Raw genomic sequence first — 11846 nt, 5'->3', positions numbered from 1 at the left:
CTGATGCTCCCTCTCAAACTCTGAGCAGTGTAGAGTCAGGCCTAGCTGTCAGTGATCTCTCAGCAGGAGGTACACTTCCCACCAGCAGCCACTGAGAGTCTTTTATAGGACTGTGTGGTAAGCACTATTACACCCTTTTGTGGTGAGACCCATTTTCTAATCAGACCACAGCTGTAATCATTTACTGGCTGAGACAATAGTATACAGCTGCAGCTTTAGGACCCTGCAGTTTCAGGACCGCAGTTCTAGGACCCTATGTTTTTCGCGACACTGCCACCTAGCGAAATTAATGAATTACTACTCCTTAATATAATATCAACACTTTAGCTAACTGCTTACAGATTTAAAGGCTTATTTCTCCCAAATATTACCATTTCAGCTAACTGCTTACACTTTTTAAGGTTTATTTTGCCCAAATATTACTTTGTCTTAAAACTCCTAACCACATATCAGAGACACAAGGAAGACTTGCAGCTATAATATGTATTTGATATCTGAGATGGATTCAAACTACTTTTTGAAAGATTGAAATCTTTTTAGAACTTCAAACTACTGTAGTGTCTATTAGAGCTGGGCAATTTTGTAAAAAAAAATCTCAATATTCTTTAAATATATTTAAGCAATTTTCAATTCTGATATTTTTCGAAAATTTGTAAACAGACAGCACCATTTAAAATAAAAACTATTGTTCCCTTTAAATTTATTTTTTATTTTTTTATTTTTAGGAATAGTAAGCAGCCCTCTTCAAACTTACATGCAGCTTTTATATTAAAGATGGTACAAACATAACTTACTTGTATTTCAGTATTATAGTTAAGGAAATGTGTAAAAAGGTGTAAATCCCACAAAAGAGTTCTTTACGGGTTTCTGACAGAATTCAGCCAAATTCAACTATTAAAATACACACACACAAATTTTATTTTATTTTATTTTATAATAATATTTGAAATTGTAAAAAAAAATGTCTAATTCAAAACATCTAAATATTTTAATACATTACATTTAGACTATAAACTTGATTCACATTCCGACTGTAATCCATCGTGTCAACGACCACTTCGCTAGGTGGCAGTGTCGCGAAAACATAGGGTCCTAGGACTGCGGTCCTGAAACTGCAGGGTCCTAAAACAGCAGTCTCCGAGGCTGCAGCTATACTCTTCTCGGCTGAGACAGAACTACATGACTTTAACAGTAATCCAAGTTTAACAATAATCTAATTTGAACAGTAATCTGAGTTCTGCTGTGGGGTGCGTTATGTTTTATTTTTCTAATTTAAATACTGAATTAGACTGAAATATTGAAATAAATGTCGAAACACCTCTTCATTTTACTGCTGGAAAAATACAGATTAACCAACAAAGGATTTGTTAAATGTGTTAAAGTAAATGTAAAGTTTATATAAAATCTGATCAGATATTCAGTACAGTTTTATTGTTGTCGCTGTGAGAAAATGATGAAATTATTTGTAAAGTTTAAAGTTATAGAGGTAACTGTGGCGCTGCGAGTGTATCATGCTGAGGTTCAGATCATGCTGGACTAAAACGCTGTCAGTCTCAGAGACTCGGATCAGATCATGCTCAGGAACATTCCGGATGGGCAAAGGGGGATGAGTATGTCAGCCGACAGATCAGGAGGAATTTCAGCAAATTGTATTGGTCGATGCTCATTAAACCCTGTATTGTAGCCTGTGTACCAGCAGGGGGCAGCCTCGTCATTCCTACATATATCACATGCTATTGATTCACCAAACCAGGAGACTGAACTATTATTATTAATATTAATATTATTAGCAGTAGCAGTCTCTTAGTGTCTGAGTGTTTCAGTGACGGCGGCTGGTGGATCTGTACAGAGGTCTCGGCCTTAAAACCAGCACAGAATTCCAGAAGATCAGAATTCCGTTTATAAATGTTTTCCTGAAACGTGTTTTAATATTACAGTCTCTGCTAAACTATGAGGTTAATTCTGTTCAGTCTGAGCCAAACCTTGATCTTTTATTCTTTCTTCCTGTGATTAATTGACTGATTGATTAACTGACTGATTGATTGATTAGATTTGAGTGATCTAGTTTTACTCTTATGTTTACATTAAAGTTATTAAATCAGTGATTCAGGGGAATTAAGGTACAGTAACAGCTATTTCACTTCTTTAATCAGTTCCAGAAGTTTCTGAGAAAATGAAAACTTAACTAAATGAACTATAAACTCTTATTTACTCACAGAATCTTTTCCTCCTGTTACTGAGAATTTATCCTCTAGCTAAACCTTCAGTGTAAGAATATAATAAACAGTTCTCCAAAAGTATAAAAGAGGAAATATTTTACGTAACATTTAAAGCAAGAAAAGAGTATTTTAATAATAATCAACAACATTTTACCAAGGTATTAGATCTTAATTCATATCAGCTCTATTAATATATCAGACCTGCTCGGTGGTCCATGGCTTGTTTACAGCTGTAGGTTAGTAAAAGTTAAAAAAGCTCAGGAGTTTTAGCAGCTGCAGTGGCTTAGGATCAGTAATAGCTGCTGTACTTCCTCCTGTACAAACAGGTTCATTATATTATAAATTACATTAAACATTAAACTTTCTACACTCTACTCACTAAAATAATGCAGGGTTTAAATTGGTCTCATAAGGACAGTTTATGGGACAGTTTGTTTTGGGCAGAGTTGAGCTGAATTGTTTGGTCTGATCTAAACTGGAATGCTGGGAAATTGTTCCTGAATTCAGATCCGGTTTTAACAGAGTCTGAAGTGTAAGCGTGAGGAGGTGTTACTGGTTTTAGGAGTGAAGCTCTGGTAAAATGATCTGCATATCGTTAGTAATCTGCAGTTCTGCCTCAGGTAAAGGGTTAATTCCATTAGTTTCAGGTGACATAACTCATGTAGGTTATGGATGCGGTGGCATTTGGTCATTCGTGTCCAGGAGGAAGACGATGTTAGGACACGGGTTACACAGATGGCAGGAAACCACAGATGAACAGCAGGGGAATTCCTACAAACATGGCAACCCCAGAAAAGGTTAGAGGATCACAGGCCCACACACACACACACACACAGGGTCAAGAAGAAAGGAGCATGGATGTCGGGTTATGTGTTTTATTTTAAAATAAGCTTTTATTTTGATCTTTTTAATCATATTTATTTCCAGAATGTTAAAACCTCTGTCTTTATGCACTGAAATAATAACTTCTTTGCTAATCTTTAAATAAATGTCTTTAATAGATCGACTCTTATATCTGACATATTTTACATTACAGACCTTTCAACATAAAAATCATTAGAACGAACAGGAAGGAAGATTAATTTAACAGAACAGATCAGTGCCTCACAATGCAAAGAAAAGCTTAGGAAAGAAAAGAGTGCGTTTGATACGCTTCAGCACAGTGAGAAAAGCATGACATCATTGGCCCTCGCTAATAAATCAGAAGTAGGTTATGAAAGCAATGCAGGATATGCATCTGACTGCTGTTTCTGCAGAGCGAGAGAGAGAGAGGAAAAGGGCCCTATTTTAGTGATCCACATTGTTTCTATTGTGACAGGAAAACAGGAATATTAATACTAGTACTAATTCTCTTAATTAATCAATCAAGTCTTTCATTCTTTCATCACTTTAAGAGTCAGGTGAGCTCTGACTTTGGCGGGTTCCTATTTTAACGGTGCAGCTACCTGCCTTGCGCAGAGTGTAAGATAGGGCCCAGAGAGAGAGAGAGAGATATTCTATATCTATATATTAGGAATGAACTAAAACCTTTGGCACTTGTTTATTAAGGGTTGGGATCAGCGGGAGGTTCGGTTCTGTCCTGCCAGAATCTTCACTAGTCTTTCTGTGCAAATACAGGAATCAGAGCCACAGTCAGGGCTGAGATATACTTCATAGAATATCGTAAATAATGCTTATGCATGTGATAGAGTGTGTATGAGTGTGTATGAGTGTGTATGAGTGTGTATGAGTGTGTGTAAGCGTGTATTGTGTGTTTAGTCTGATAAAGTAAAAAGGTATCATGGTTCAGGTCTGGTTATATTACATCCCACCTGCCAACAAACAGTACAGTGATTATTAATCAGCTTCTAGATGCTGCATATCTGATACAGCACTGTAACACTGATATATCTCCTCTACTGAGATCTATAAGATTATTACCCCTCTATAGTACTGCCTACAACTCTATATCCGCTCTGCAAGTACTGATATCACACTTATTAGTAGTTTTTTGTATAATTAACTCTCCTTTTTTTGGTATAAATGAAACTCTGTGTAGAACGTTGCTCTGTATAGGATAATGCTGTGACGTGGTGAGGATTAATGTGTGTGTGTGTATAATTCATACTTATTTAATATTTAATAACAGCGGCCGTTGTTTGAGTACAGTCCTACTTCAACTCAAAACTTCAGCTGAAATTCTATCACAATAGTTTGCTAATAATTCTCGAGTAATAAAAGCTGAGTAAACATCAGTGATGATATGAGGATGAGCCGTGTGGCAGATGGAGACGAGAACGCTACATTAAGCTTGAAAATGGAACAGAAGCATCCAGGACAGAGACATAATGAACACAAGGTGCACAGGAACGCCTATTTACAAAAACGCACAGCAAAATTCAAGTTTCCAGTTTATAAAAAAAGAGACATATATTACCACAAACAAAAGCGTTATAACACAGCATAAACATATTCACACGCAAAGAATCCCATTTATATATTTATACTTATGTAAACATATGTACATATGCCTACATATATAAATATATATATATATATTTCATTTACATACATTATTTGCAGTGTATTATGTACATTTCAAGCAGGCAGCAGTTTTATTCCTCCTTCCTGCTGTATTTGAGGGGATACAGCAAACACACACACACCTCTCACACACACACACACACACACACACTCACACTCATTCAGGCTAATCACCAGTCGGCATCCTCCTCTATATAATAATCAGGTGTGGAAGTACCATCAAACAGACCCGGGTCCAGAGACTTCCTCTGAGACTTTCCCCTCGCGAAAACCCGAGAAAGAGAACCCAGACTCATCTTCTCCTTCTTCTTCTTACGCTTCTGATCCTCCAGATCCTCCATAGACTGAACCAGAGAGAGAGAGAGAGAGAGAGGGAGAGGGAGAGAGGGAGAGAGAGAGAGAGGAGAGGGAGAGAGAGAGAGAGAGAGAGAGAGAGAGAGAGGGAGAGAGAGAGAGAGAGAGGGAGAGAGAGAGAGAGAGAGAGAGAGAGAGGGAGAGGAGAGAGAGAGAGAGAGAGAGGGAGAGAGAGAGAGAGAGAGAGAGAGAGAGAGAGAGGGAGAGAGAGAGAGAGAGAGAGAGGGAGAGAGGGAGAGAGAGAGAGAGAGAGAGAGAGAGAGAGGGAGAGAGAGAGAGAGAGAGAGAGGGAGAGAGGGAGAGAGAGAGAGAGAGAGAGAGGGAGAAAGGAGTAGAGAGAGAGCAGTATAGAGAATGTTGTCGGGTAAGAGTTTGGATTTGATTGATCAGAGCAGTAAAGCAGTAAAGTCTGCTCAGGATCGGGGCTTCAGACTGTGTGCTGAAATTGTCCTGCTCAGTTCAGCTCAGTTCAGTTCAGTTCAGGACTTTTATGCTGTATCATTTATTTCATTGAAAAGACATAAATTCAATGAAATTTAAGAAAATATTATTATTTTGTACCCAGGATATACATCTTAAGGTTAAAGCTTTAATCTTCAATGTGATCACTGATAGGCTGATTATATGGATGTAAAGCCCCGCCCCTGAGCAGCTCAGCTGATGCGGTGTAGGATAAGAGAAGTGGGGGGGTGATTACTTGGTCGAGGGTGCCAGGCGGCTCTTACATTGCAGAGAGAGTGAGTCCGGTGCCGCGGGGAGTTGATGTCGCTGGGTGTAGACGATCGGTCGCCGTCCGCCGCCGAAGCGTCCGAGAGGACGGAGGGCTGACGGGAGTGACAGGGACTGATCCGCAACGCCGCTAAAACCACAACACAGAGAGAGAGAGAACAGTGAACTCAAAAACACTCAAATAATCAATCATTAAATGAACTTTACAAGATTACACTATTATTCAAATAAAAAGAGAGTCCACATATATTTCTGTTACTCACAAACCGTTTCTGTTTGTGTCTGAATGATTTACAGTGTGAAAATTGTTATTGGTTAGTTGAGTTTATTCAGATCAATTACAGGAAGTTCATAGAGTCAGTCTATCATCACCATTAAACAATAGAAGAAGTAGAAGAAGAGGTGTTGTGCTGAAATGCGTCTCTTCGGTTCAGGAGCGTCACGAGTCTGTTCTCAATCTTCAAGTCTAGACTGAAAACTTACTTGTTTAGTTTGTCTTTAATTATTGTCTTTCTCTTTAGATAAGGCTGCAGATCCAGGGGTTTATGGACAGAGGGAATTGTGGGGTAAACTGAGATGCTGGTGCTGTTGTTCGTCCACTGCATGCGGTCACTCAGGTTTGTGGACGGTGTAGTGTGTGTGTGTAGTGTGGTTAGTGTGTGTCACTCATGTTTGTGTGTGTGTGTGTGTGTGTGTGTACCTTGTCTCTCTGCAGGGTGTGAGTGGTACAGTGTGTGTTGACTCTGTCTGATGGCTGCAGTTAGAGGAAGCTCCGCCTGCATCACCCACTCCTGACTCCCGTTCACCACCGGCTCCACCGGCATCACCACCGAGTGACGCTTCGGCACGTCTTTAGTTAAAGTCGCCAGAGACTGCTTCGCCTACACACACACACACACACACAAAGCAACACAGTATAACTGTACCAGTAAATAACTCGGAACCTGAAATAACAACAATAATATACATATTAATACATCCATCAATCCCCTAATACATCCATCAATCCCTTAATACATCCATCAATCCCTTAATACATCCATCAATCCCCTAATACATCCATCAATCCCCTAATACATCCATCAATCCCTTAATACATCCATCAATCCCTTAATACATCCATCAATCCCCTAATACATCCATCAATCCCCTAATACATCCATCAATCCCCTAATACATCCATCAATCCCCAAATACATCCATCAATCCCCTAATACATCCATCAATCCCCAAATACATCTACTATATATATACTTTACACAAATCTAAGTGGTTGCTGGTGTTGTTTAAGTTGTTGCTATGGCATCCCTTGCCTTTTGCTAACATTATAAACTACAAAAATTGTTAGTGGCCTTAAAAGAACATTTATATCTTTATAAGTTTGAGGTTGTATTTGGTTCTGATTGGCTCTCACCATAGTAAGCTCCGCCTCCAGCTCTTTGATCCTGTTCTCCTTCATGTCGATCTGAGATCGCAGCAGGTTCGCGTGTTCTGTCGCTTCTTTCGTCTGTCGACGTAAATCCCATTTCTCCCTCTCCAACAGATCCTTCTCTTTAGCTAACACCTTCACTGCGTCCTCACTCTCCTACACACACACACACACACACACCATTAGTAACAGTGTGTGTGTGTGTGTGTGTGTGTCTGTGTGTGTCTGTGTGTTTGTGTATGGTGTGTGTGTGTGTGTTGATTTATTTCACTTTTGGGGTCATATCTCAGAGTACACACCAGTACCTTGGGGACGGCTCAGGAATTGGGGACAAAAATGCCGTCCCCTGTTGGTTTAGCTATATAGACGCGTTCAGCGCTCCAAAGTGCATTTCTACCTTAAAATCTCCTCTGACCTAAATAATGTCATATTTCAGATTTTTCTGTCTATTTGTATTTGTAGCCCTGCCCCCTTGACTCAAATCTGTGTGTACTCAGATGCCACCCCCTAGTGGAAGTGTGTAAATTGCACCGGGGTCACATGGTCCATTTAGGTTGCTAAACAGCTTGGAGCAAACAAGCAAGTACCTCAGCCTGAAGTTCAGGCTAACAGTAGAACTGTAACATTAAAAAGTTATTAATTATTGTAATTACACATATTTAACTAGATTATTCTGTGATAATCCCAACACATTAGCATTGTTTATTGCTAGCTAAGCCAGCAGTTTAATGCTTGCAACAAAATCAGCTCCAGTGGAATGCTCTTAGTTAGCGCTGTATCTAAGTGATTATCTGAAACCAAAAACACCCAAAGTAGCACTATTAATGTCAGCAAACATATGATGCATTTATTGATTGCTGTTTAAGAGGCAGTAGGGCTAAATTTAAACTGTTTTTGTATATTGGTTGGTAGCATGTTAGCTAAGCTAGCAGTTTAATGCCTGCACAGCTCCAGTGTACTGCTCTTAGTTAGTGCTGTTTGCTAATTAGCTGTTCAATGATTAAACCTTAATTAAGTGATTAAAAAGCTAGAAGCTTCTGTTTAGTAATTTTACAATTGAATCATTTTTATGTGTGTGTGTATAGTGTGTGTGTGGTGTGTGTATAGTGTGTGTGTGGTGTGTGTATACCTTTCTGTGTTGGTCGTAGTTACGAATGAAATCTCGGAGCTGCTCCTCTCGGCTCTCCAGCGTGGTGTAAAGCTGCTGCATCTGATTCACCAGCTCAGCTTTCTCCACCTTTAACCTCTTACGATCACCTTTCATAGCTACACACACACACACACACACACACACAATTTAGTGATCTCTATATACAGTATATAATAATGTTGATTTTATGTTTACTAAATATAATTAAATATTACAAATAAAAACACCTGCTGTTCAGCAGTAGCAAAGCTCCCCAAAAAATCTAATCAAATTTATTTATATAGTGTCTTTTGATGTTGAACTTGTGCAGACACCAATAATAATAATAATAATAATAATAATAATAATAATAATAATAATAAATAAAAATAATAATAATAATAATAATAATAATAATAATAATAAATAAAAATAATAATAATAATAACCGCCACTAGGTGGCGCTGTGTACCAACACAAACGTACTTCCATTGACAGGTAAGAAACTGGCATTTTGGGAATACCATCTTTTTGTGTCCTGACCAATCAGAGAGCTTATTATCTCCCGTCTCACAACAAGCAGGCAGTAACACAGGACTAATGTTTACTGAAGTTTACTGAAATTTACTGAAATTTACTGAAATTTACTGAAGTTTACTGAAATTTACTGAAGTTTACTGTTTGCAGGTTAATGTAAATGCATTGTTGTGTGAAATTCTGTGTTTTTGATTTTAGTATTGTTTTGTTAATTTATGCAATACTGTCAAAATGCAAAGAATAATTACATTCAACGGACCTACCAGACCACTCTGATTTAGAGTGAACATATCAGACACTACAGGGACTGATATTTACATATTTAAATACTGTATTTAATTTAATCATCTCTCGACTCCACTGCTATCAGTTTAAGAGAGAAACCGCGGATCTCTGAGCTGCAGATCCGGCGTAACTCTGTGTATCTAACCCTCATTATCAGTCAGACTGTTCACAGGAATTGTTTGAGTAAGTTCTGCTGTAGCCTGTCACTCCCAGCTAATCATGCTAATGCTAACATCTGGAATAGAAGAGTCTACAGACTGAGAGAAGAGATAGGATGAGATCTAAAGATGAGATGAGATCCTGCAGTTCCTCACTGCTCTTCACCACATTCTCACTCCATCAGACTCCATTAGCTTTAGACAGCAGATAAACAGATGTTAGATAAGATTAGCATACAGCTATCATGTGCAGACAGGAAAGGGCTGACAGAACCACGCTAATCCCTCTCAGCTGAACGACGGCACCTGAAGCATCTGAATTACACCCTTCTCCATCCCGTCATTCACTTTAATCTAACTGATGATGGGGTGGAGAGCAGCGTTAAACTCTGAATAAATAATAAACATTTAAAACCAGTTTAAAAATCCAGTCGTCAAACAGTGCTGCTGATCTCTGATCTTACCGAAGAGAAACACCATGTGATGCTGAGACAATTTCCAGCTTCAAACTTCAGATATCTGCTAAATAACTAACAGCCCTGTCTTTCACCCTAAACAAGGTCATCACTATCTTCCACCCCACCAACAGTGTATTTTCACTCCTTCCTCCTGCCTGGTTTAAACAGCAGCAGATCTTCTGAATATATCTACACTGATGGGCGTGGTGTTCTGGAAATGAGGTGTGTTCAGGTACATTTCTGGAGTTTTGCTTGTTTATCTTGGTAACAGAAAACACAGGAGCTCCACTGACTGAATACAACCTAGACAGACGTCTGTCTCTGCAGTGAGAGAACAGAGTTATTGAATATGGATTTTGTACTACTGATATACTTGCATTGTCAATACTCACTTTAATTCCCCAAAAACTGTGAACTTTAAGAACTTTACGCACTCATTCACTTTACCAGCCTTAAGCTATATACCATATACCGTATTTGCACTACTGTTATTTACAATTTATACTGTCATCCCATCTCAATCACCATCAATATTGCACTATTGTCTTACGTATGTTTATTGTGTCTTGCTGTATTGAACATATAGTGTCTCCCACTCTTTTATATTATAATTATATATCTATTTTTACTTATATTTATATATCTATTTCTCCCCCACACCACTGCACCTTGTTTTTGTCTCATGTATGTCTATTTGTGTCCCTGCTGTATTGTACACATAGTGTCTCCCATTCTCCTTTATTATATCTATTATCTGTACTTGCTGTAAAATTGGGAAGGAGAGTAACGTAATTTCAATTCTCTGTATGTCCTGTACATATGCAGTATTGACAATAAAACTACTTGACTTGACTTGTATCTATAAAGATGTTTTTTACTAATATCAGGTCCAAGAAATCAGCTGGAGTACAAGTTGTATAAAAGAGACTTCAGTAGAATGAAAGTGTAATCCTGGCTAGTGTTCACATTGCAGCTTAGCTTAGCTTTAGTTGTAGCAGCATATGAATATTATGGGAGATAACAGAAGAGTAGCAGTACAAACTGTGTTGAACTTTGTACAGCATTTGTATAAAAAATATAGTATATATATATATATATATATATATATATATATATATATGTGTGTGTGTGTGTGTGTGTGTGTGTATGTAATATATATACACATGTATATTTTTATTTAAAGAAAACATGTCTTGTCTCTGTTAAAATAAGGTATTTTGCTGGAATGTAACAAATACATTCATTCATAATCATTCATTAATAACAACACCAACCTCTACTGAACACTGAGCCGAACTGTTAATCCAAATAAAGACATATTTCCCAGAGTTCTTTCTAATTTCATCATCAGCTAATTCCCTCCAACAAGCTCCTCCGAGACGCGTCATCTTGTAGTAAGTAATGAGAACGCTAACCGCTAATGTTGTTACATCAGCTAACAGACGCCTGCATTAGAGAATCACGCTAAGGGATTCTGGGAAAGGAAATCATCAGGGATTGATCCAGACTCTTGTTAACTCTTGTTAGTCAATACTTAGACAGTTGTACCACTCACAATTAAAATAATTTCATTAGAATAATGAAAGTTCAGTTAATAAAAGTACTAAAAAATAATATTCAGATTCTTTTTTCAGCGATGCCTAAAGTATTAATACTGATGGTAAAACAGACATTAAAATATATTAAAAACTGTTAACACAAATCTTCAGTAACAAACATCTGCTTTTCTTTCAGGCTGAAGATTTTTAGTCTTTTGGAGCAGAAATGAATCCCAGTCAGGATTAGTTTTAGCCGGGTATCAACATGCAAAATGCAAAAATAACCTAATATATAAGCTTATATTGATCCTGTGTGAATAGACCTGTGGGTAAATATTCCATTAAATCCTGTGGTAAATGATTTTTGTGGCTTTAACTGATGTACAGGGGAGGTTGAAGAAGTGTTCAGTTTCATTGCGACCCAGAAGATTAGCCTGGTTATCACTGGCTTATTCATCAAGTTTTTTACAGGTGATGGGGGTTTAAA

The 11846-nt window shown here is 37.9% G+C and overlaps 1 protein-coding gene across 2 annotated transcripts in view; it reads right to left on the bottom strand.

Annotated features, from left to right (window-relative positions):
* Positions 1-3080: 3080 nt before the first annotated feature.
* kaznb (kazrin, periplakin interacting protein b) overlaps positions 3081-11846 on the bottom strand; it is a 159679-nt gene continuing 150913 nt past the window's right edge. Inside the window, exons 6-10 of one of the 2 annotated variants that reach the window (XM_049471820.1) lie at positions 8384-8520; positions 7240-7410; positions 6526-6706; positions 5822-5955; positions 3081-5086 (exon numbers count right to left, since the gene is read on the bottom strand). In XM_049471820.1, coding sequence (XP_049327777.1) covers positions 4913-5086; positions 5822-5955; positions 6526-6706; positions 7240-7410; positions 8384-8520 — 797 coding nt within the window. In that variant the 3' untranslated portion in view covers positions 3081-4912. Of the gene's footprint in view, positions 5087-5793; positions 5956-6525; positions 6707-7239; positions 7411-8383; positions 8521-11846 lie in introns of both variants that reach the window. The other variant, XM_049471821.1, reaches the window with a different exon arrangement.

The sequence above is a fragment of the Astyanax mexicanus genome, chromosome 24, assembly GCF_023375975.1.
Source record: "Astyanax mexicanus isolate ESR-SI-001 chromosome 24, AstMex3_surface, whole genome shotgun sequence".
NCBI lineage: Eukaryota > Metazoa > Chordata > Actinopteri > Characiformes > Acestrorhamphidae > Astyanax > Astyanax mexicanus.
The sequence above is the reverse complement of the archived record's forward strand: the minus strand, read 5'-3'. Positions and strand labels throughout refer to the sequence as shown.